This window comes from Pholis gunnellus, assembly GCF_910591455.1.
Source record: "Pholis gunnellus genome assembly, chromosome: 17".
NCBI lineage: Eukaryota > Metazoa > Chordata > Actinopteri > Perciformes > Pholidae > Pholis > Pholis gunnellus.
In genome coordinates, this window is record NC_136544.1 from 10,400,136 (window position 1) to 10,425,053 (window position 24,918).

The following is a 24,918-nucleotide window of genomic DNA, read 5'->3' on the forward strand; positions in this document are numbered from 1 at the left end:
AAGTCATAAGTGAAGTGGGCCCTCGTGTCTTTTCTCTGCTCACACTATTTTGTAACTGGCTACAGAAGTCAACGGTCAAGTTAAAGTTGCATGAACGTGAACAGAGAACATTTGGTTACACCAGCATGATAACATGCAATATCACAGTAATCACAAATTCAAGCTTTTTTCAAAAATAAAACACTTTATTTTTTGTTAGCACAATGCACCACTACCATTTTCGTGCAAGATCCACAGGTGAACGGCTCCCATTAATACTACAAAAATCAACTTCCCGGGAGATTTAAGTGTTAAGCCATGTGAGGCAAAACCATAACAGAATAAATACGTTATCTGTAAAATTGATACAGACTTTATGTTGTCTTTTGCAGGAGCCTTTTATCGGGTCTTACTCACCCAATTTGCTCAGATTCAGATTTAACCGAAAATGATGAAGAGGTGGAGACTATGTGTGGTTGGGGGGGTTCTTTTTGAGGGAACTTAAAGGGCATTTATAACCATGTTACTCCCAAGCCACCGTGGTTTGTCCCGTCTATAACCATGTCAACAGCGGGTTGGCGGCATTAATCTGGAAACAATCCCAAAGTGGCGACAAGGGACACAGGAATAATGAACAGCATTGGTGTATACTCTACAGCAGTCTGTACATCTGGGATTCTGAGTTGACTGCAACTGTGTTTTTCGTTGCTTTGGTAAAGCTCTACTGCAAGCATCTTAAGTGTTGGCTAAGGATTATTCAAAACAAAGCAATATGAAGTGTAAAAGGACAAAATACTAAAGATCAAAGCAAAAGAAATGCAGATGTTTCTCCTCTTGGACCAACGAATTTACAATGATTTAGGTTTGATTTAAGACATGAATGTCTGCGAAAGTCTTGAATTTGCATTTGTCATCTTAAGATATTTAGAAAAAGCATTTCACAGTATAAACTCAAATTAGGACAAAGTTAACTGCTCGATGACTGAAACGTTACAGTCCAATTGCATTCTTTGCTAATAGGTTAATTTCTGTATGACAGACAGAAGGTGGGTACTGCAAATGCCACTCCAAATGGCAAGTCTAGTGCCTTTATAAAGTAAAAACTACAAACGGATAACATGACAGAAAACTCACGACACACACACGTTCCCTTTTTAACTCGTCTGGATCAATTCAATCCTTCTACGAACTCTGATGTCGCATCCCTGCTGTGATGCAAAATCAAAAGTATCGAAGATGAAACGTGTACAAAATTGTAAAATATTAAGAGGCTCTCGTTCAGTTCCTCTCATAGCTCGTCCCGCGCTGTACTGTCCAAAGGCGACTGGAGCACATCTGAGTTCTGGGCCTCGGTGCTGATCTCAGCCTGCTCCCCAGTTTTTCCTGAGCGTCCTCTGTCCCAGTCTGTGCGGACCTTGTCGTTGTCCCACACTGTGGAGGTCTCAGTGTCGCTGATGTAGCCTTGGTCGCCCGTGTAGTGAGTTGGATACACAAGAAGGGGCTCGGCTGAAAACGCCTTCAGGTCCCTGGTTTCAAACTGTTTCATGTAATCAGACCTGTGGATGAGAGGGTAACGTCAAGAAAAGCCAAGAAGGCGAAACTCTTGAGCAGAAGCTCATGTTACGAGTGTGTACTTGCTCTGCGTAGGGAACACTTACACGGGGTGTTTATTGAACATGATCGGAAGAAACTCGTCCACTGGCAAAATCCTCTTAAGTGGTTCTGCTTTCAAAAGCTTCTCTGCACCTTGTAAGGACATCATATAGCCTAGTGTCCAATATGAATAGTCTGCTTCCACTAAGTTGTGTATATTAGGCACAGCTTTCTCTGGGTGATCCACTTGCATTCTCTTCCGACCAATATAACTGGAGGAGAGAAATAGAGCGGTGGAGTGAGACGCGCAATTGCAAACTTTCAAAAATCAAAAGGCTTGTGCAGGAAGCACCAACTCACATGAGATCCCAGTCCAACCCTTCATCCTCCACCTCCCTCATCAGGTTCATCAAGCGGCGTTTGAAGAAGATCTCGAAGCGCAGGTCGTCTTCGATCACCAGGGAGGTGTCCAGGCGTCGCTCCACAATCTGAGGGCCAGACACAGATTTATCAAACACTCGCGCATCTGTGTGGCTCACAAACGTTCAAAATGGCTTGGCTTCTGTTGGTTCACCTCTTTCCAGATGTTATAGTGGGAGAGGAAGCATCCCAGCTCTCCCTTTGTCACTGGGCGACCGTGATAAGGGTCATTATATCCAGGGAGCATTTGGATGCCCATAGCATGAATGTCACTGATATTCGTAGCTCTGGAATGGAGAGAAAGAGAACAAATGTGAAGGAAAAAGGGCAGGTACGCGAGATGACCAAGTACTAAATAAATGCAGAAAATGATTAAACAAGAGTGAGCTTACTTTCCATCTACAGCTGCAATGACCTTACAAGTAATCCCCTGCTCGTATAATGCCCTCGTCATACGTTCTCTGCGGTCGGTCCGCCTCTGCAGGTTTATCATGAACACCTGCACACGGGCAACAGTTGGGCCAGTCACTTTAATTGCAATGACAGATTTCTCACAGCAGCGGGAGGCTTTCGGCACACAAGCGGGTAGAGGGCCATTTTTTTGCAGACTCCATCTTCACGTCACTCGATACTTACCTCATCAAAGCCCAGTTTGTCAGGTTGTTTTTTAGGTAGACGTATGTGTTTGGAAGGCAGCACTGGGGGGTTTCGAACTACACAGTGAGAGGGAAGATGGATGCACAAATGGTGTAAATAATATATATATATATATAGAAACCCATGCTGATAGTTGTCATTAGATGAAGAAGCAGGAAAGTAGAATACAGGCTTCAAGCTCATGGAAACAAAAGAGGAGTCAGACGCAGAAGTAAAGCCCTCAGTCTGAATGCAAAAGCTACTCACCATTAACCTCCAGCATGGAGTGCAAGAAGCTGTCAACTTCGTCTTGCAAAGTATTGTGGGACCGCAGCGGCACAGGGAAGTAACCATAGGTCTCTTTATTACATACAAACATCTGAACATCTGTAGAGAGCAGAGGGTGCAAATGGTTTTTCTCAACGTGAAGTCCCAACGTTTAGGTCGTAAATGTGAAAAGAGAAATGTGTAGATCTAATCTTACCTGCCATCCGAGCGGAGAACGCAAACACAATGATGTCATCAAAAGCCCAGCTGTATTCTGGGTGTGGCGGGTGAAAGGCCAGCTGCCTGGACGCCTCTTTCCTGAGGTCGATCAGGAAAGTGGAGTGGACCATGGGAACGGCAAAACAGCCCCTGCGCAACTGCTTTCTTATGGGTATGTAGGCAGGAGTGCGCTTATAGTAACCCTGAAGAAGCCGAGAGGATTCCAGAGCGTTCAATAATCAACTTTGAAAAACATTTGACATACGCAAGCACGTACACCCAATCTGTCAACACAATACCTGGGAGGTCATGCCACACCAGAAGTTTGAATAGGCCGCACGGGATTCAAGCATTGGTGCGATGATGGTCTTGTTCTCTTTCATGAGCTTCCAGAGCACATCGGGGTTGGTGAGGAGGTTATCGCAGTCCGCCAACTACACAAGGAGAAGGAGATAAAACTGTAAAATAAAGTCCATAAAAGGGACACTTCAATAGAAAAGCTGAGCAGGTCACGAGGGTTAAAGGGAGCACTAAAACTGAGAAGGTAAACAAACCCGACAGACTATTCGTTTGACTGCTGTTTATAAGGGTGAAGGCTGAGAGAGTTTCCAAAATGTGCAGCACAAAATGATTGCAATTCTGGATGCACTTTGCCTCAAAATTATAGCCCACTGAAGCTCGACTTTGAGGGCTGCGGAAATGGTGGAATATATGGTTGGTGTCGAGTCAAGCTTTGTGTCAGTGTAAGGCTCCAAATGAACCAGACCAGATACACGTTAACCATAAAGAGAGGCAGAAAAATATAACATTTCCAACACCCTTCCCGGTGCTTAAAGCACCACTGTGCTGCTGCTTTTCACTGGACTCTGTACTTACCTTGCTCAATGTTTAAAATGGAAAGTCCTTCAGTGTCATTGTGCTTTCTTTTGTGCCAGTAAAGAGCAGTCGAGCTGACCTACCATAAAGTGGTCCGCCCACATCTCGCGAGCTGACTCCAGCGCCACTTGGCGAAGCTTCATGACGTGCTCGTAACGGAGGTCCGTCCATTGCTTCGGACCGTCTTCGTTCCGATAACGTCTACAAGAGATATTTGGATACTAATCAGACGGATTTTAAATGGGCTCCGTGAGCCCTCTTAGCAACACAAATTTTCACCAGAAACTCTAGTAAGTAACCAACTCGGGTTCCTCTTTTGGCCTCCACTCCACATAATGGTAAAGGCTCTGCATCTTGACAAGCCAGTCGCGCAGGACGGCGGTGGTGTTGTCCTTGTTATGATCAGTTGCTACCCTGTCGATAAACGACAAGTGTCAATGATTAGAATGATTTCACATCAGAGGGGTTTGAACATTATCAACAAGTGAAGCCAGACACATTGGCTGAATGTGCCAGACGGGATCCAGACTGAGTTGAAAGACAATACCATGAGTCAAATAACAAAAGCCCAGTGTTCACTCTGTGCGAGCTCATTGTCTGCAGCTGTGGGAACTGACACGAGTGTTAATGATACCGGCATCACAAAACAAAAAACACAGATTGTACAGCTAGATTACATAATTCAGGGGGGCATGCCACACTTTAAGGAATAAGGAAACCACACCATTACTAAATAAACAGCGTTACAGAAGTGAAACAGAAGGAAACGGAATTCAAAGTGGCTGGAGTCATGTGCGAGAGAACTGTATAGACGCGAAGACAACTTGCATGCCGGATCTAATTCTGCAGAGGAATGAAATCAAGCCACATGTAAATCTTTAGAGTCATTACACATGCGTGTGTCTCTTTATCAAGAGAGGAATAATGCTGGAAAACAACATCCACCGCCTTCCTTTCTTTAGGTCGACAGTCTTTGCTGTCGTGCAGGTTTTCTGTTTGCAGGAGAGTTTGCGATACGCTCAGAGGGACGACAGCCAAATCCGGTTCTGTCGACAGATTTCACACGGATATGAGAGAACACTGCAGCTCCTCGCTAAACCATTTCATCCCTCACTCCTGGCGTCCGACAGTCCAAATTCTCAAACTTTGAATCACACCGGCTCTTCCGCCTCATGTTTAGCTAAAATAAATATTTGTGAAAAGCGTGTACCCTTTTGCTGGTCTTAACGTACATCTACGAGTGGTGTTTCACTGACGTCCAGTCTGTCGTTGCTCTTTTTCAGAGCAGAAACGCGGGGCTAATTGCAGACAGCAAAAGATTTAAATGACACTATAACCGATTCGGATCCGGAGGCTTTGGCATACTTACAAGCAGCTGCAAAATGCTTCGGCAAAAAAAAGAAAACAGCATCCAGTGTGTCGGTGTTTTACGACATCTCACAGCTGTTTGCATTTCACAGATGTAATTAATGTACACGGAAAACTGTCCTCATCTCAACCATATTTACACTGGAGATTTATGACCGCCAAACAAAAAAAAGGAGGCAATCCAACTGTTCCACTCGTATAAAGCCCAGAAATAAAGGGCGGGGGGGGGGGGGGGGGGGGGGGGTGGTGGTGAGTGAAGAGCATACCTCTCTGGGCCCTCCAGGCTGTCATGCAAACTGAGCTCTGAGGGTATAAGCACGGGTGGGCTGTTGGAGCACGTTGTTATTATGTGAGAAACACCCCCCTTTCACTTTGCCTGAGCATGGGAGACAGACGCTCAATGGCCTATAAAATCCGTTTGCACTACCGGCAAGAAAACTGCCTTTGAATGCTGAAGTTTGTCACAAATGTCAGATAGGGGAGCAAACTGCGTTAGCCCTGAAACACGTCAAGTGGGGCCATACCAGAGCATGACACTGGGTTTTAGTCTCCTTCATCAACACTTGCATTCACTAGAGTGAATATTCACGTCCCGCCCTGCACAAAGCTAAAGGCTTTTCTCAGCACTCCTTTATCAAAAGGATGAAGAAGAATCACACAGAACGTCCTTCAGGGCTAAAACAGAATGCAGTGAAGTTAGTGATTAGTTACATTTGTGTTTAGAGTTAGTGCTGGGAGGGGCTAAAGCCAAATAAGATGGAGATCTGTGGGCTATGAAAACGCATCTCACTGACATGATGAGCATGCAGTCAATCAATCCACTGGCAAATCACACAGAGGCCTAACTGGGCTGGAGAAGAGACCTAGAGGTAGCCTAAAAGTGTGTGTGTGTGTGTGTGTGTGTGTGTGTGTGTGTGTGTGTGTGTGTGTGTGTGTGTGTGTGTGTGTGTGTGTGTGTGTGTCTGTGTGTTAATGGAAAGTACAGACAAGCACACTTTGTTGGGATTTGTGTGAAATCATACAGCTCCCCTCGCGGCCAGATCAGTCCCCTCCCCTCCACGTATACAGATCAATGCATGGACCCTCGGATGAGCAGAGTGGCCAGATGTGCCCACCTCTGTCTAACCTAAAGGTTGTTTTAAATGTGCATTGTTCTGAAGTCGGCGTCAGCTCCTCGTTGTTTCCCCTGCCTCGTGTAGATTTGACACTTTTAACCCGCAGCACAACCTTGTTACCATTAGTACCCTGCATGTCCACCCCATTTTGACTCAGAACTACACACTCAGGAATGCACTTTTAAGAAGAAACGTTAACTTTTCCTATTAGCTGCTTACTAGCTTAATGAAAACAAACGCGTCCTCGCATCAACTCACCACAGAGCCATACGCTCCTTGGGGTAGTTGAGGCGCTCGATGGTGCCGAGGAAATACGGCAGAGAGTGCTCCGAGTTTCTGCAGATGAGCGCGAGGAAGACCCGGGGCGCGAGGAGCGGAGACTCGGGGCTCCAGCGCTCCTCCGCAAAGTATGCCCGAGCAGGCGAGCAGACGGACAGCAGCAAGGCGAGCAGGGCGGCGGGGAGGCAGGCGAGCCCGTGCATTGCGACGATCATTTCAGAAAATACGAGTGAAAGAAAAGCTAGCTAGGTGGCCTCGCGATGAGACACGGCCGCTATGGAAAAGTTGCCTCTTTACTTCGCGCGGCGGTCATCACCGAGCAAAATCTGTGCAGCAGCTGCTGATGTGACAACGCCGCAAAGTTGTGCGTTAAAGGGGCGGGCTGTGATCTTAAAGGGGATGGACTGCAGAGAGAGGAAGGGGAAGACTGCACAGACACAAAAGGCAACATGTTCAATTCACATTTTATTGTATTTTTTGGAATTGCTAATAAATAAAAGTGTTATAGATGGTTGTACGATGCACACAAGTTCCAAATGAGTGTTGATTTTCAGCGTCAAAGCTGGGACTTTATTGGATATTTTATAAAGGGTGTGAAGGAAATTCAGAGAATCAGAACAAAGACTTTTGACAGTCTGACAGTATTGAAATAATAATGTCAATATATAAAACTATGTCAAAACTCTGCACATTATTCTGCCAGTGAGGGTCAGATATCCAACTGAACTAACAATAAGCAAAAACACATTTTTGAGTAGAGAGGGACTTTATTAGAATAAAGCTAAACCTCACCTGACACACATGCACACTAACCATTATCCAATAAGTGCTGAATCTTATGCTGGAAATGACAACTGTGCCCTCAATTTCTTCCTTGTACATCTCCCTATCTTATCTCACGATCTCGCCTACGTAAACCTATTACACTTTCATGTGAAAGTAGGAATGATCTGCACTATTTCCCAGTTCCTTCAACCAGTGTTGGCTTCCTGCCTTCATTGGGCAGATGCAAAGCTCTAGAGTTTGGCCCCTGAGCCGAGCCTCTCTACTTGGGTGGTTAAGGAGGCAGCTGCGGGCTCATCAACAAGCCAGAACAGATCGCCGTTGGTCGGGACAACACGGGCCGCTGGAAGCGCCGGACCCTCTCTACCCTCCAGCACTTCCTGTAAGAAAATAGTCTCGTTACAATACAACAGCATTGTCACAGATTTTTTTGTTTATTTTTAATCCTGACATGGTTTTCTACTAGTCCAGGGCCATCTTATAAATGTAACTGTTGAGACCTGATATGTGAATTTCTGTGATATTGTTTATAGTATATATGGGTTTTGTGTATAAACCTGCCCTCCTCTGAAATGCCATAGAAACAGGAGAATTTGAAGATTACAAATGTGAGATGTGTTCAGTCAAAGACTACATTTTACCTTCAAAATGGGCGCTTTGCTTCCTCCCGTTGATACAAAAGCCACACAGCGTGCAGAGTTCACCACTGGAAAGGTCATAGTGACACGCTGTGGCGGTGGTTTGGGAGAGTCGCTGATGGGGGCCACAATCTTCTTGGTTTCCTGTACATGGGGAACGCCCAAACCCAATCATCTATCATGTGTAATGTGTACAAAAAAAATTATATTTTTAAAACTGAGGGGTATGATTTACAGAAAACTTGGATTTTAATAGCCAGTGGCAAATTGATAGATATTCCTAAAATAGAGTTACACTGTACATCACGGCTCATTAATGTATCAAGTATGATAAATATGATCTTAATAAACATAATTGTGCGAGAATTAGAGAAGGGGTCACTCTTTGACAGATCCACAGGCAGACGTTACACATTTTACCCGTCTGTCTGTCGGACTCACTAAAGGATGGCCCTCACCTCTAGGAGAGGGTGATCTGGGAACAGGGAGCAGGTGTGTCCGTCAGGCCCCATGCCCAGCAGTAACAGGTCAAACACTGGGAAGCCGTCACCTGGGAAGGCCTGTGTGTTCACAACAAGCAACATATTTAAACCTAAAAGAAGATGCATGGGTGACTTTCAAGCCTGATCACAGAACAGTAAAGATGTCTGCACCTCCTTCATTTTACGGGTATAATCCTCCGCACACTCGTTGACCGGCAGAGAGGACTCGATGGTTAAGATCCCACTGTCAGGGATGTTGACTTTGGAAAACAACTGACTCTGGAAAAGAAGCACAGGGTTATATTTGACCCGAGTGTAACAAATCCCCATACATGCATGTAACCAGCACACACGCAGACAAACACACTCATGAACAGATACCTTGTACAGCCCATAGGTGCTATCAGGGTCATCGAAGGAAACCACTCGCTCGTCACAGAAACCGACCACCCACTTGCTGCAGTCCAGCTGTGGCAGAGCAAGCAGCTCTTTGCTGAGCATGGACGCAAGGCTTCCTCCAGAGAGGCCCAGGGTGAACCTGCCACGAGAGGTGATGGCTTTCTCGGCCCGAGACGTCACCAGTTGGGCCAGCACCGGACCGAGCTCCGCGGAGGAGGGGAAGACCACGACCCTTCTGCCAGCCATGAGAGAGCAATCTGATTTGAGGAGATACTGGGTCGTACAGAGAGAGAAAGAACAGGTTTGAGCAACACACGAGGAAGTCAATTACAACACTGTTGTGCAAGTCTTCACTGCGAGTCTGTAATTATTATCCACATAAACTTGATCTGCTTATTTAAGGCCCTACTTTTAATAATATGTTGACTAATGTTAGCTTGATAATGTAATGTAACTAGACTGGGACTGTGCAGAGGACTGTGTTTAAATGCTACAAACCCCCGCTGATTCTGCAGGATTGGCTGATACCGGAAATATGCAGGAGAAGCGATGCTCGTTTATTAAACAAACTCAACTTTTAAACTCTTAAACTACAGCTTTAATTGAAAAAAGAAGTGTCCTTACTTCGTGAGAAGCTCAACAGCGGATTGTCATGAGGAGGATTTTCAGTCGGCGAATGTAATTCGACGCACTTGACCCTACTTCCTGAATCAAATTCTCAGCAGCCAATCATATTCTGTGTTTAGGCCGCACTGCATTCTGGTCAGTGTGGTCCCCGACTACGTAGCTACAGCGACCTAGAAATTGAGTTTTATCGACTAACAAATTAAAAACATACGATTAACCGAGTGGGGGGATTTCACACAACACCAAAGGGTAAATAAAAAAGATGTGTCAATATTACTGGTCAATATTTAAGTTTTTCATACGGTTGTTATACGTCCTCCCATCCACTAGATGGCAACACTGTATCCGTTTCAACCACTTGAGTTTTGAAGAAGCACTCGCGTATCTAGTTGACACACACACACGCACACACACACACACACACACACACAGCTCTTCTCTTACATTACGTTGTAACTACATTTCTCAGTGAACATAACACCTCTGGACTGCGTCAACTTCACGGTGTTTGTCTCGCGCCCCACAGAAAGATTAAAAAACAAACATGTCGACAGTCTTCTCTTTCCAGACACAGCTCGTCTCCATCATGGACGCGTTATCCAAAACAGCTGTAATGGAGATAAGCAAACTGGTCGAGATCGAATCGAAGATGCTTAAGATTGAGATAACTCGCGGGCGGAACGAAATCGTCTCGCTCGCAGAGAAGCTGCAGCTGATGGAGAAGTTGCTCTACCTCGCGCAGGGGAGCAGGACGCAGGACGCAGCAGCAGCAGCATGCTCTGCGGTGAGGGACGCTTCAGAGGACGGACTCCTGGAGCCTGACAGGACGGGACCTGTCACCAAATGGTAGGCGTGTTGATTTCCGTGTGTAGCCTGTAGGTAGGCAGTGTGTAGGCAATACATATCCATCAGGACTGTGCTGTCAGCTACACCCTGCCTGCTCTATTTAACCCGAGTTTATTGCATTTTCAGTGAAAGTCCATGGGAAAGCACGAGTTCCTCCACTGAGATGAGCAAATGGCATCATCTTCATGGCGTAGAGCATGCCATAGCTGAGGTAAGTCCAGCACTTATTATGTCACCATATTAGAACTGTGTGCTTCATGTGTAACAAGTGTGATTCATATGCTGGTCTCTCACTAGCTCCCAAACCCGCTGAAAGAGCAACCAGAACTCATAGTGGTGAAGGAAGAGCCGTCGGAGGTGGACACCAGTGACTGTGAACAACATAGGACAAGTGAAAACAGTGAGTATTACATGAAAGTTTGGTTGCACAGCAATTAATAAAACTCACACGATTCAGGACAATAACTTTTTGTGTAATAAAATGGACATTGAGACATCCTAATGTTCTTAAAGGGTTGAAACTCCAGCAACACTTGTAGGTAACTTTATTGTGAGGCCAGTGCATGCAGACTTTTGTGGCCTTCATCTGGGTAATTATTAGGATCAATAATATTCCAAATTCTAACATGTGCATTTGCTGTCAACAGGAAGGGAAGCATTCACAGACACCCAGAAGAGTTCAGAAGCGATGCAGTGTCCCAACTCTGTCGCAGAACGCCTGCAGCCTCTGTTTACCGACAGCTTTGTGACCATGAGCAGCCAGTCGTCTCTCGCTGGACCAGAGAGGAGGGAAACACAGTGGAATCCACAGCTTGCACCTGCACACACAAACCAAGTGGCTGGGAAAAGCCCGACTCAAAACGTTGCCTCCCAAAGCTCAACTGTGCTCCGGAATGTGAAGCTTCACAACTTGAGGAACTCGGCTGCTAAGAGGTTTGGCTGCTTGCAGTGCGGCAAGAGCTTCCGATGCTTCAGCCAACTTGAAATACACCAGAGGAGCCACACGGGAGAGAAACCATTCAGGTGCACGCTGTGTGGAAAGAGATACGCTCAGAAGGGACATCTGTACACACACCAGCGCACACACACTGGGGAGAAGCCCTACCGCTGTCCTATTTGTGGAAAGGGCTTCATTCAGAAATGCACTCTCGATATGCATCAGCGTACACACACCGGAGAAAAACCTTTTGTTTGTATCAAATGTGGCAAGGGCTTTACCAAGAACTGCAATCTGAAAAAACACCTCGCTGTACATCTCGATCCTAGTTTTCACATGTATGGTAGTGAATCCAGTGTACCGACATTCATAAACGGGACCACCTAAAACGGCCAGTCAAATGTAACTTCTACTGCTGTATGTATAATAAAGTTATCTTTGCTCCAGATTTTGTGTATCACCTGACTGTTCAAATGGGATGAAATCTGTGTCATTATATGTGTCATCTGCTGCTTAACTTTTACTTACCAGTAACTAAGTTTCAGGCAACCCCCTTGATATTGTGCTACCGTATGAATAATAAACATTTCTTGGGAACCGGGATGATCGTGGAGCATTTGAAGCAGGAGGGGACTTCACACAGCTCCAGTGATCGGTTGAAGATCTGCGTGAAGATGGGGGCCAGCTGGTCAGCACAGACTTTCAGGCACGAGGGTGACACACCGTCTGGGCCTGGTGCCTTCTCGATCTTCTGTCTGTGGAAGAGCCGACTCACATTGTCTTCGCAGATCCTCAGTGCCGGTGGGGGGTCGGTTGGGAGAGGTGAGAAGGAGGCAGGGGGTGTAGATGGTTGTTTGATGATGGGGCAGGCCCCCCACCTGCCCTATCATCAAACAACCATCTAGAGTGAGAGTGGGCAGGTCGTTACTTAATATGCTGTCTGTATATTAGCAGTTCTTTGCTGAGGTTTGCTCTGTTAAAGTCCCCAAGAACAATGAGCGTCTGGGTGTTTGTGCTCCATGTTGTTGATCTGCTCAGCCAGGTGTTGGAGCGCCTCACTCACACAGGCCTGAGTTGGGATGTAAACACCGACCAGAATGAACGAGGAAAACTCTCGTGGTGAATAAAATTGTTTGCAGTCTATGAAAAGTGCTTCCAAGTGAGGGCTATGATTCCTTTGACACTGTGACATTTGTACACCAACCTTCATTTATGTAGAAGCAGATAACTTGGGATCTGTCTTTAGACTGTCCTTCCTTGTTTTGGGTTCTTGTTATGGGCACATCACTTGAAACTTGTAGCCTGAAAAAAAACACAATGGTTTGTTTCCATACATCCCCATTAAACTGCCTTTGAGAGGTGAAAGTAATGGAGGTTGCAGTTCCTTAATGTGGCCACTGGATGACAGTAAAAAAAACCTACAAAACTGTTATTTAAAAAGCTCTTTTAATACAATTATCAGAACTGGAGTTAGTAAAAATGTATAATAACCACACCAACAATGAGTTCTACATGTTGATGTTTATAACAGTAATGCTGGTAGAGTAGTAATTGTGTGTTACCACACATTTAATAGACTTTGAAGTTCCTCCCTGTGTCCACTGGAGGGCCGTGGAGATTCATACACATTAATCAAAGGGGGGTGTCAACAGAGTGGCTAATTTAATATTAAAGATACACAATAGAAGTAGCAATCCTCAGTGACGAACAAAACGTTTGTAATGTCGTCACTCGGTCAAAAACAGCGGTTTTCATTCTGTGCTGCATTCAAGTGCACTTCATAAACGTGGGTTACGTGAGCGTTTTCCCACAACCCCTTGCGGCACAGCAACACAGGACTGTCTCAGGCAGAATCACATATTCGGTTAAGGAGCAGCGCTGCTACGTTGAGAATATTGCCAAACTAAATCGACACATCCAGCCTCCCTTTCGAGATGATCTGCAACACCACGAACCGGAGTTTTCGGGCGCAGCTAGCCGCGGTGCTGGACAAGCTAACGAAGGCGGCTCTGGTCGAAATAGGCAACCTCGCCGATGAATGCTCCTCCGTCCTTCACACCGAGGTCTCCCAGCACAAAGCGGAGAACGAGGCGCTGAAGAAGAGGTGTTACCTGCTGGAGGTCCAGCTGAGAGCAGCGAGGGAGACGCAGACGTATTCTGCTCATGTCAACGGTGTTAGCCGCAGACACCCCGCAGGTACGAAGGGTCCGACATCTGGACAGACAGACAGACAGACAGACAGCTGGTCATATCTGTCAGTATCACAACAGGCTAGTTAGCTTTAGTCCAGCTACCTCACAACTCATCTATGTCCACAAGTTGACATTCCAGTCTCGAGACTAAACTATTGATTTGAGATGATTACCACCTTTTAGGGAGGGGGGGTCCCAATTTCACATCTGCTTCTTCTTCCAGAACAGCAGCAGGAGCAGCAGTCTGATCCAGCCATCGAGGGGGTCTTCGGAAAGGACTGGTGCATGGATCTGTGGAGAGAAGATAAACTGCCCCTTCAAAGTAAAGCTACAGTGGAGCCCGCTGCTATGACGAGCATGGGGCCACAGGTCAGTGAATCACAGACCGACTGGTTTTTAATGTCCCCCCCCAATGTAATCTTGACAGATCGTTTGTCGCACGTCTTGTTGGCAGGCAATCGACTTACTGGACAGCGAACCTGATCTCATCTTCGTCAAGGAGGAGATATACGACGACCATCCCATCGGCCAGCAGATGATGCTCACAGATAATAGAAAAAGTAAGTTTTGGATTACAAATAAACAAAATGGAAGTCATTATAATCCCGATTTAGTGTCTGTGATTTAACTGCATGTATTGTTGTTTGGCAGTCGTTGGGATGTTTGAGGAGGACAGCATGCTTCATAGATCTGTGGACGAGCTGCAGCTTCAACCTGTGGAGATAAACAGCTTCCCCATGACGGCCGACAGTCAGGCGCTGCAGCGCGCGCTTCCGACAATTATGGACAAGTTGATAGACGACGCCACGATGAGCACTCTGGTGGACAACACTCACCTTCCCCCGGGCGCCGCCGGGTACTCCGACTACTCGAACATCCAAATGAATGCGGCCAAAGACCTCGACGTTCAGTCCAGACCCGTGAAGCCCACCAAGCGGTTCGAGTGCTTGTTCTGCGGGAAAATATTCAACTATTTGAGCAGTTTAAAAGTGCACATCCGGCGACACTCCGGCGAGAAGCCGTTCAGCTGCTCGGTTTGCGGGAAGCGCTTCGCCCAGAAAACGTACCTGAAGCTGCACCAGCGCGTGCACTCCGGAGAGAAGCCCTACAGCTGTCCGGACTGCGGCAAAAGCTTTTCCCAGAAAAGCTCCCTGAACATACACCTGCGGACACACACGGGGGAAAAGCCCTACAGCTGTGTGGATTGTGGGAAATGCTACGCGTACAAGTACGGTTTGAATCACCACCAGTGTTTCCATTGAGAAGAAAACTGATCACAACTGCTACTCCAAGCTGCACCCTGTGGAGCTCAATGTGCCAATGTAGATTTGAAATACTCGTATTTATATCAAAGATATAATGTGGTTAAATGGTGCTGCTGTAAAATATAGTTTGTGTTTTTTTAGCTTTATTGTTTAGAGCAGCAGCCAAACAAGGGTACAGAGAATATCTGTCCTCTCTAGTGTCCCATTTGAAAGAGTGGGATTTGGTTTATTTGATTGCTTCGAGGGTTTATTAATGTGTCATGCCCTCGAAGAGCATATGAACTCAGTTTCACCTTATAATTTATATATAGATCAGATATCTGCTGCCTACATTTCAAGTGAGGTGCTCATCCAACCTATGACAGAAATACTTACATTTGATACACTGCATGTTGTCATATGGTTGGGCTAACATATTATACCTCAAGTGTCATATTTCAAAGGGTCAAATAATGCCAAAATACTTACAAGTGCTCCATTGTTTGCACACGTAGCAAAAAAAAAAACCTTCAAAACTACCTCTTCACGACAATGTGGAAGTAAAACTACTCGCTCCGTTTGCTTCATTGCCCAAATCTCACCAGGGTCTCATGCGTCACGCTCATGCCTCATTCCTTTATATTTCAAGAAAGAAAGTGGGAAGGTCCATCATTTTAAAACACAACCGTCTGAAGTGTTGGTTACATAATGTTCAAATGAGTTCTGGTTTAAATGGTGTTCCTGTTTTAAAGAAATGTATTTGTGTGAGTGCGTCACAATTGTAGAAAGATGTTTTCAATATACAGTCGAGCCAAATTCCATTGTTTTGTTTTCTAAATGTGAACCTTTTCTATTATTTTTGTCATACTAAGCACCTATTTTGCCTGTCCTATGTTTCCCCCGAGCCGACCCACTGAGTGAATTGTTCCTGCCCAAGAAAGAAATCTTGTGCTGTTGGATGTTCTCCTCCCTCTTCACTTTAAAGCTGCATGCCCCTCACAGAGCCCCATCACATGTGCATTGTTCACATTGTCAAACTTGATTATGTAAAAAGACTCCACTGATTAAACTGACTCTTCAAGATCAGACAAAAATACTTTAAAAAAGAAAACTATCAAATAAAAGTTGAATCAAACATTCATGTGTTTTATTGTAAGAACAGATAGAGAAACAAACTACACTTCACTCCCGTGACATGAACCTTACACTCGTGTGAGAAGTAGCACACAATGCATCCAGATGAAAGCTATTGTCCTCCCAGCTACGGGATCTCACTGTTTCTGTGTCCCATTAAATGGTGGTTGAGGTTGACCTTTTGCGTGAACGTCCTGCCACATTTAACGCAGCGGAACGGCTTCTCTCCAGTATGGATACGCAGGTGACATTTCAGATTGCCTTTCTGGGTGAACCCTTTGCCACATAAGCTGCACCGGTGAGGTTTCTCCCCCGTGTGGACCACGGAGTGAATGCTCAGAGCCGATGAGTTTGCAAAGGTCTTCCCGCACAGCTGACATGATTTACTGATGACCCTCTGAGAGGAAACGCGAGACAAGCAGGTGTGCGATTTCAGCTTGTACCTGTTAGGGAAGTGCCGCTTACAAATGCTGCAAAAGTTCGACTTGTGGCCCCTCATGTGGTTTGTCAGAGTGCCCTTGTGGAAGAATGTCATGCCACATATCTTACACGGGAACCTGTCTTCGTTTGGGTCTCTGGCGGTTTCTACATCAAGCGTATTAAAGTCATCAAGGGAATCCAGAGCGCCGCTGTTTTCAGAGTTGTTAGCAGGTAATGTGTCCTGGTTGTCGTGGCTGGGCAAACCTTCAGCACTCATGGTTGGCTCTTGTTGACTTTCTTCAACAAATTGTACACCATCATCATCCTCCTCCTCCTCCTCTTCAATCGGAATGGTATGAGTGCTGAAGGCCCCCTCTGTGTCACTGATGGATATCAGCTGAATTGTCGGTTCTTCGTTACCACCTGAACACACAACCTGTTCTCCATCCGGATCAAACGACAGGCTGCACGTGCTGCCTACGGCCGAGTGACCGACTGACCGTTGTTCTGGTTCCTCAGCGATGCTTTTTTCATGTTCTGTTGCATTAAAAACAAAACACAGTCAAGCTTAAAAAGCATCTAAATCTGTGTTGTGTAAACTATTTCCTCACAGCCCTCCTTCCCTCTCTTACCTTCTGTACTAAGTGTTTCCTGCTGGCAGCAGCTGGCAGCGTCCTCCACATAATCCGTCTCCTCTTTGATCTGAGACACAGTAATCTGATGGAGCAGCATCGCCACAGACTGCTCAAATAGAAAAAGTCAAAATGTTACAGTGCCATTAAATTCTGCAACATTTTCTATGAGAGCAACGCTTCACCAGACTAGAGCTGAAATTCTGATCGGAAATTGATTAATTCTTCACGTCAGTAAAAAATGTAAAGCCTTCTCTGGTTCCTGTTCCTCAAATATAGTGATTTTCTGCCTCACTCTTCATTAAAGTTTAGTACATTTTGTTATCTTTGGGTTTTGTACTGGTGGTTGGACAAAACCTGCAATTTTAAAACATCATGTTGGGCTTTGGGAACTTGTGATGGACATTTTTATTATTATAACTATTAGACATAGATCAAAGTAGGTAGGATTTCTCAACTTTTATGATATTTGTCAAAAAGAAATCACAGTAAAAATAATTGTTGGATGCAACCTTTGATGTGACGTGCGTGTTGTGTTCACTAGCATATTAATATTCCTTTATTATTACATATATAACTTAAACAACATGGTTCAGGACATCTATACACTCCCTCATTCCTTGTTGTTCAGTGTGCAATAGCAGAGTTTTTCCATTGCAATATTAAGAACATAGATATGCATTTTAAAGTATGTATACTTCACATTTAAACCTGGGCCATAACGAGAACACTGAATAAGTCTGTAAATGATAATCTAACCTCCTCAGAGGACTGTGGTGGATCGGATGGGTCTCTGTCTTTCCACAGATCCATACACCAATCTTTTCCAAAGATCCCCTCTATGGAGGGCGACCCGGACACTGAAAAGTCAGACAATAACAATAAAACACATTAGTCAGCACAACAAAAAACACGTTTCAGATCATCTGCTGTTGTCACTGTGAAACACAAGTACCGTGAGTGTCCCCGACAGTTTGAACACCCACGCTGTGATAACCTTTACACAAACCGGGGGCGTCCCTTCTCACTATCGTCAACTCGCACTCCAGACTGTTCACTTTCTCCGCCAGCATTGAATTGGCGTCCAGCAGCTGAGATAAGCCCAGCCGCAGCTCAGCCACGTCTTCGTCCACCAGCTCGCAGACCTGACTCAGGGCAGACCTGGCCATTGTCTCCATGATGGCGGACAGCTGTGAGTGAAAAGAGCGGCGGCTCGCCATTGTTAGTGCTGACCGTCACAACCTCCTTCAACAGCTAAAGAAAGACAAGTATGAATACAACTCAATAAGTTACACGTTTAGCTGCACACTGAAGCTAATTTGAACTAACGGTTCTCTCGTAGAGCGGGACCTAAATACGCGTTGCAACCGTGACGCGTTTCCGGCGGATGCAACCGGTCAGCTGCTCGTTATTACGAGGCTTCCTGGTTCCCCGGTGAAACAGATGTGTTTTTCTCCGAACAAATGGTCATACACGCAGGACTGATTCCTCCGCGACTTCAACGTAGACCTCAGTAGACGGGACCCGGTGCAACCGCAGCTGCGAACATGAACACGGAGAAGGACTTCGCGCCCCTGACGCCCAACATCGTCAGGGCTCTGAATGATAAACTGTACGAGAAGAGGAAAGTCGCGGCTCTGGAAATAGAGAAACTGGTGCGGGAGTTCGTGGCTCAGAACAACTCCACTCAAATCAGACATGTCATCCAGATCCTGGCGTCGGAGTTTGCGCTTTCCCAGCACCCCCACAGCCGGAAGGGGGGCCTCATTGGACTGGCTGCTTGCTCCATCGCCCTCGGCAAGGACTCCGGACTGTACTTGAAGGAGCTTATTGAGCCTGTGCTCACGTGCTTTAATGACTCAGACAGCCGCTTGCGCTACTATGCCTGCGAGGCCCTCTATAATATAGTGAAGGTGGCCAGGGGGGCCGTGCTGCCCCACTTCAACCTGCTCTTTGACGGTCTCAGCAAGCTCGCAGCAGACCCAGACCCCAACGTGAAAAGCGGGTCTGAACTCCTGGACAGGCTGCTGAAAGACATTGTGACAGAAAGCAATAAGTTTGACCTCGTGGCGTTCGTCCCCCTGCTCAGAGAGAGAATCTACTCCAATAATCAATACGCTCGGCAGTTTATTATTTCCTGGATCCACGTCCTGGAGTCGGTGCCGGACATCAACCTGTTGGACTACCTCCCCGAGATCCTGGACGGGCTCTTCCAGATCCTGGGAGACAACAGCAAGGAGATCCGCAGAACGTGTGAGGTGGTGCTCGGAGAGTTTCTGAAGGAGATTAAGAAGACGCCCTCCAGTGTGAAGTTTGCCGAGATGGCCAACATCCTGGTCATCCACTGCCAGGTTGCAGATGAAAGCAAGCTCACAAACGACCTGATCCAGCTGACGGCCATGACCTGGATGAGAGAGTTCATCCAACTTGCGGGCAGAGCGGTTCTCCCCTACTCCTCTGGCATCCTAACTGCAGTGCTGCCTTGCCTCTCCTACGATGACCGGAAGAAGAACACCAAAGAAACAGCCAGTGCCTGTAATCACAGCCTGATGAAGCTGGTGACTCCCGAAGATGACGAGGAAGAGGATGAGGAGAAAAGTGGGAATACGGGCTCGCCGTCCAAAGAAAACGGCCAGCCCAAGACGGAGACAGACAGCAATGACATGCTGAATGCGTCACAAGAGTCCGTTGGTTTCAGTAACATCAGCTTCTTCACTCCAGCCAGCGCCGACAGGCCTCAGGTAACGCTGGACCTGGACGGCATCGTTCAGGTGCTGGACCGGCACCTCCACGACTCCTCCACCGGCATGATGACCCGCATAGCCGTGCTCAAATGGCTCTACCACCTCTACATCAAGACGCCACGCAAAATGTTCCGCCACACCGACGGCCTGTTTCCCATGCTGCTGAAAACGCTGTCGGACGAGTCGGACGAGGTGATACTGAAGGATCTGGAGGTGTTGGCCGAGATAGCGTCGTCTCCTGCTGGCCAAACGGACCAAGTCGGCTCCTGCGACAGCACGGACCACAAGCTGGAGCTCAAGGTCCCAGAGAGCGCCAAGGCGGGACAGCCGCCCGGCCCGGCCGCCAAAACGGTGGACTCGTCCCCGTCCACTCCCAGCATGAACTCCTATTTTTACAAGTTCATGATCAACCTGCTGAAACGCTTCAGCCTGGAGCGGAAGCTTCTGGAGAACAGAGGCGCTTTCATCATCCGGCAGCTCTGTCTGTTGCTTCACGCGGAGAATATCTTCCACTCCATGGCGGACATCTTGCTGAAGGAGGAGGACCTGAAATTTGCCTCCACCATGGTGCAGACGCTCAACACCATCCTGCTCACCTCGGCCGAGCTCTTCCAGCTGCGCAACCAGCTGAAAGACCTGCGCACTCAGGAGAGCTGCGCTCTGTTTTGCTGCCTGTATCGCTCGTGGTGCCACAACCCCGTGGCCACCGTGTCGCTCTGTTTCCTCACGCAGAACTACAAACACGCCTACGATCTCATCCAGAAGTTCGGAGACCTGGAGGTGACGGTAGACTTCCTGATGGAGGTCGACAAGCTGGTGCAGCTCATCGAAAGCCCCATTTTCACCTACCTGCGCCTGCAGCTCCTGGACGTGGAGAACAACCCCTACCTGATAAAGGCACTGTACGGCCTGCTGATGCTGCTGCCACAGAGCCAGGCCTTCCAGCTGCTCTCCCACCGCCTGCGGTGCGTCCCCAACCCGGAGCTCATGAGGACTGTGGACGAGTCCAAGTACATGGACTCGAAGCAGCAAGTCTCCAAACGTGCCTCTCACTCTCAGGTGGATTACAACGAGCTGCTCCAGCATTTTGACCGCGTTCAGAGCAAACACCTGGAGGTCCGACACCAACGCTCTGGACGGGCCTCTGATCACCCCGACAGGAAGCTGATGTGAAGTCACTGTGTCACTATATATATATATATATATATATATATATATATATATATATATATATATATATATATATATATACACAAGATTATGTTATGTTAAGATTAAGTTAATGTTGAAGCCAAAAAGTATTAATTATGATTGAAAAACTGTCTTATCACATCACTGGATAGTCAGGAAACAATGATTTGTTTGTAATTTGAGAATGTTATGTAAAATACAGGGAAAAAACATTTTAAAACAGAAGAGACATTTAACACACGTCAGACTATTCACATGCTAATTAATAGAAACCACTTTCTGTGAAGATTTTAAAGAATGTCCATACAATCTCATACATCATCACAGGTGGTGGTGATGATATGACCATATCCTGAATTTCCATCATGCCCCATCAGCAGCTGAGACTTATTTTACCGTTAAATGTTCACAGTGCTGCAGGTGAAATCTGACACATTTCAGTGTTAAAGGACACACGTTGTCATTTAATGTCCACGTGAACCACAGTCTTTTCATGACGCGTCATGCTAAGCGGTGTGAGTAGAGCGCGTGTTCAGGGTTGCCTTAATCTCTTGTCGGCCGGAGAAGAAATCTCACGTGAAAGCGTATTGATCCGGCTCAACGAAGACTTTAAACTCTGGAAGCCACGGATGATTGAACTCTTGCATTAATTCTGTGTCGGCCCATGTTGTTGCGTCTCATTTCTTTGTTAGCGGATCATAAATGTCACCGTACACACACCTTCAGCTTTTAATTCCATTTCTTTATTATTCAGTAAATATATATATTTGTCCTTGTGCAGTTTGTCTTGCATTCTTGAATAGATGCACACTTGTTGTTATTGTGTGAAAATCAATAAAGTGGACCATGTGATTAAAGATGTATTGTTTTTTTTCCTCATCCATATACACAACTTGTCATTAGAAGTACTGGTTACAAATGTGAGGGCAGAAGACAGTAGCAGACACATTATTGGCCTTTTTCCCCATCTGTGTTACATCCTGCAGCTTTTTGAAAAGTCATTTTATTTAGCATAAGACTTATTATACATCCAGCTCCAAATGTCCATTATTAAATCAATTTGACTTTAAATTGTGTAAATGCACTCGGTTAACTTTGCGTATAGGTTTTAATTGTGGTCATGAACTTGTAACAGACGGGACTCTATCGAAGAAAATGAACGTTCACAATGAATTGCATTGAAGAGGATCTGCTTTAGAATATCAAACACTTTAAATGCTTTCTAAACCATAACATATTCCATGCAAAATGTGAATGGTACTAACAATTACATATATATATGTATATATATATACATATATATATGTAAATTAAAAGGAATTGTATTTTAGATTTGCAGTAACTGCAATTTTCCCTTAAGGAAACCGCATAAAAAGAAGTTAAACTCAAAGTTTAAGAAATAAATAACTGAACTTTACAAGAGTTCCTGCATTGCTATCCAGTATTTTAGTCGCATGGTTTGAAACATGGCCGAGCTGAAAGCCTGCCTTTAACTTGCAAGTTTATTTATGATGAAACTAGAGGAGCCGGGTCTCCCTTTCTCTCCTGCAGCAGGGCCATATGCAGTCGAATACCAATGGCACATACGGTACGTTCAGAGGGAATATAGGTTTTACTGTGGCACTCCCCATCAGTGCTGCATTACATCTCACAGATGGAGGTTGACGTCTCAGGTCAGGCTGTGGACGATTCCTACTGCGCCGTGTGTGGGGAAATCTTCCTGACTTCGGTGGTCCTCTGCTGCATCGATTGTGATTACAGCTTTTGTGACGGTTGTGTGGAGTCCTTCCGGATACAACATGGCTTTAAACAGTGTCCCCTCTGCTTTAAAACGCGCTTAGGACTTCCACGTAAATCATGCAAAGCACACGGAGAGCGGCTGTTTCTCCTCTGCGTCGCCGATCTGGAGCCTGTCTGCTCTACATGCCACACAATAGGCCTGCATATGAATCACAGAGTGTATCCCATAAAGGAGGCATTCAAGGATCATACGGTAAGCTGGAATAAATCTATTCTATTTTAAAAAGCGTTGAGCATACATTTGATAATACTTAAACATGAAGAATGATCCTCAGAATACACTGATTATTCCCAGTCATATGGGAAATTGAAAACTGAACTAGAAAACCTTTACAGTCTTGCAAAGAAAAACGTAAAAAAACTTCTGTTTCACAACTGAGGACTCCCTGCTACTCCCCATGGGCTCAGTGAAATGTGCACTGTAGTGAAATGTCTGTCAGCCTCATTATTTGTGTGTTTGCCTCAGTATGACAGTCCTGCATGCACACACTCACTGATGTGTGTAAACCCAAACAGCAAAGAAATCCATCTGTCTTTTCCCAATTAATGTAGTCTGACAGTTTGAAAGCGTTTTCAGTTTATTAACGTCTTCAACTAATGACTCATTTTAAGATCAAAAACAGCTGAACTATTTTACCAAATTAAAACAGCTACGAATTCATCTACCGAAATATTTAAACACATAAACTGACTTTAAATAAGAGAAGAAATATCCGACATCTGTCCAGTGACCAAATGCAGAGCCGCTACCACTCTGGCAGCCTCAAGTAACCAATGCATGCGTTAATTATGAGGGTTAAAATGAAAAGCGCGCTATCGTCGGCTGCATCGGGTCAGAATGCAATGTATTTTCTCCAAAACTCAATTCAAAAACATTCAGCGAGCACAAGACACACATGGGCTGGTGTATCTGAAACAAACAAATCCAAGATTATAACTTGACGTAATAAGTCAAATTACTCTCGTTTGTTTATTTTAAAGAAATAAGGATGAATGAAGTTCTCAGTCAATTACCACGGACATTGGATGAGACCTAAAGAGTAATAAACTCCTCTTACCAAAACTTCCGCTCCATGCAAAGGTCAAAAGAGAGAGGAGGGAGTGAATCACCGGAGTGATCAGGTGAACTTAATCAGCTAAATGAGGAGTGACAAAGGGTGAAAACAAGAGTCAATTGTTGATGAAGAAAGGAGAGGAAATGAAGTCAGGTAGGTGAAAAATAAAAGAGAATAGGGGACTTTGCTACAGTATGCTTGCTACAGATACAGTACACACTCTAATACGTGTCCTACCTGCATGGTTTAAAGCTGACTGTGAATGCTAGCAGAGTGTGTGTGTGTGTGTGAGATTTAAAAGCTACCATACAGCAAATGCAAGAGTTGGCGCAGCACTGGTTTACACAGCGTTTTCTAATGGTAGGATAGTGTTCCCTTTCTATCTCTACATACACACTCTTGCTCTATTTTTGGCACAACAGCACTCATTCTAGTAAACTAATACCGACAACAAAATACTTGATTACGGCCCACATAAGGTCAATTTACTGTTACATTCTTTTGAAATTGACAAATGAACCTTCAAGACCAAGCTACCGTGTGAACACCGTGGTCTGCAATACCCTCTATTTGCTCTAAAAAAAAACGTGTTTGAATTCTTAAAAAGCTGTTGCTCGAAGCTAAACTTGACTGTGAAGACATTCCAATGGTCAGCAGCAGGACATTTCTTTACCCACATAACTTCAGTCCAAATCGGTAACTTCTGTCTATTTATATCCTCGCCCAGTCTTCTTTTGGATGTTGTTTCTCCGCAAACCCTTCCATTACACTGTGACAGTTTGTTTCAACAGACTTCTCACATAACTTAGCGATCACAGCATACCATACTCTTCTGTCATCATTGTGTTAGTGTGCTCTTTGCTCTGATCTGCAGGGATACACTCTCCCAAATGTTAAGCCAAGTTATTTTCTTTCCCCCCCTTTGAGGTGTGTGGTGTTTATTTGAGAAGGCGGGATGTGCATGCTCAACACAGTGCAGCATATCACGGGATATGACTTTAGGAGCTGAGGTATCAACACTTATTTCTGAGGTCAAGCTGAG

The 24,918-nt window shown here is 45.6% G+C and overlaps 5 protein-coding genes across 6 annotated transcripts; 2 read left to right on the top strand and 3 right to left on the bottom strand.

Annotated features, from left to right (window-relative positions):
- Nucleotides 1-170: 170 nt before the first annotated feature.
- On the bottom strand, nt 171-7,073 carry colgalt1a (collagen beta(1-O)galactosyltransferase 1a). Its single transcript, XM_079178384.1, has 12 exons — nt 6,732-7,073; nt 4,294-4,404; nt 4,074-4,191; nt 3,414-3,548; nt 3,113-3,317; nt 2,896-3,015; nt 2,629-2,705; nt 2,385-2,491; nt 2,147-2,279; nt 1,933-2,060; nt 1,638-1,844; nt 171-1,535 (listed from the first exon to the last, which is right to left on the bottom strand). The coding sequence occupies exons 1-12, from the start codon at nt 6,965-6,967 to the stop codon at nt 1,268-1,270; spliced, it is 1,845 nt and encodes a 614-aa protein (XP_079034510.1). The 5' UTR covers nt 6,968-7,073; the 3' UTR covers nt 171-1,267.
- A 137-nt stretch (nt 7,074-7,210) lies between these two features.
- Nucleotides 7,211-10,472, bottom strand: pgls (6-phosphogluconolactonase). 2 transcript variants are annotated; one of them, XM_079178388.1, is made up of 7 exons: nt 10,415-10,472; nt 10,126-10,289; nt 9,037-9,327; nt 8,827-8,934; nt 8,632-8,733; nt 8,177-8,317; nt 7,211-7,915 (listed from the first exon to the last, which is right to left on the bottom strand). In XM_079178388.1, exons 3-7 carry the CDS (start codon nt 9,298-9,300, stop codon nt 7,769-7,771), a joined length of 762 nt encoding a protein of 253 aa, XP_079034514.1. In that variant the 5' UTR covers nt 9,301-9,327; nt 10,126-10,289; nt 10,415-10,472; the 3' UTR covers nt 7,211-7,768. The 2 variants fall into 2 exon arrangements, with proteins under 2 accessions (XP_079034514.1, XP_079034513.1); XM_079178387.1 differs by lacking the exons at nt 10,126-10,289; nt 10,415-10,472 and adding an exon at nt 9,679-10,068.
- Nucleotides 10,132-15,938, top strand: LOC306709221 (uncharacterized protein). The gene is made up of 8 exons (XM_079177288.1): nt 10,132-10,527; nt 10,654-10,738; nt 10,825-10,927; nt 11,175-11,821; nt 13,399-13,660; nt 13,880-14,025; nt 14,111-14,216; nt 14,308-15,938. The coding sequence occupies exons 1-8, from the start codon at nt 10,226-10,228 to the stop codon at nt 14,916-14,918; spliced, it is 2,262 nt and encodes a 753-aa protein (XP_079033414.1). The 5' UTR covers nt 10,132-10,225; the 3' UTR covers nt 14,919-15,938.
- A 112-nt stretch (nt 15,939-16,050) lies between these two features.
- On the bottom strand, nt 16,051-18,351 carry LOC306710020 (uncharacterized protein). Its single transcript, XM_079178386.1, has 4 exons — nt 18,042-18,351; nt 17,846-17,946; nt 17,087-17,195; nt 16,051-16,991 (listed from the first exon to the last, which is right to left on the bottom strand). Exons 1-4 carry the CDS (start codon nt 18,304-18,306, stop codon nt 16,162-16,164), a joined length of 1,305 nt encoding a protein of 434 aa, XP_079034512.1. The 5' UTR covers nt 18,307-18,351; the 3' UTR covers nt 16,051-16,161.
- A 186-nt stretch (nt 18,352-18,537) lies between these two features.
- vac14 (vac14 homolog) lies at nt 18,538-21,003 on the top strand (the record flags this gene model as incomplete). Its single annotated transcript, XM_079178381.1, has 1 exon — nt 18,538-21,003. Exon 1 carries the CDS (start codon nt 18,634-18,636, stop codon nt 21,001-21,003), a length of 2,370 nt encoding a protein of 789 aa, XP_079034507.1. The 5' UTR covers nt 18,538-18,633.
- Between the last annotated feature and the right edge of the window lie 3,915 nt (nt 21,004-24,918).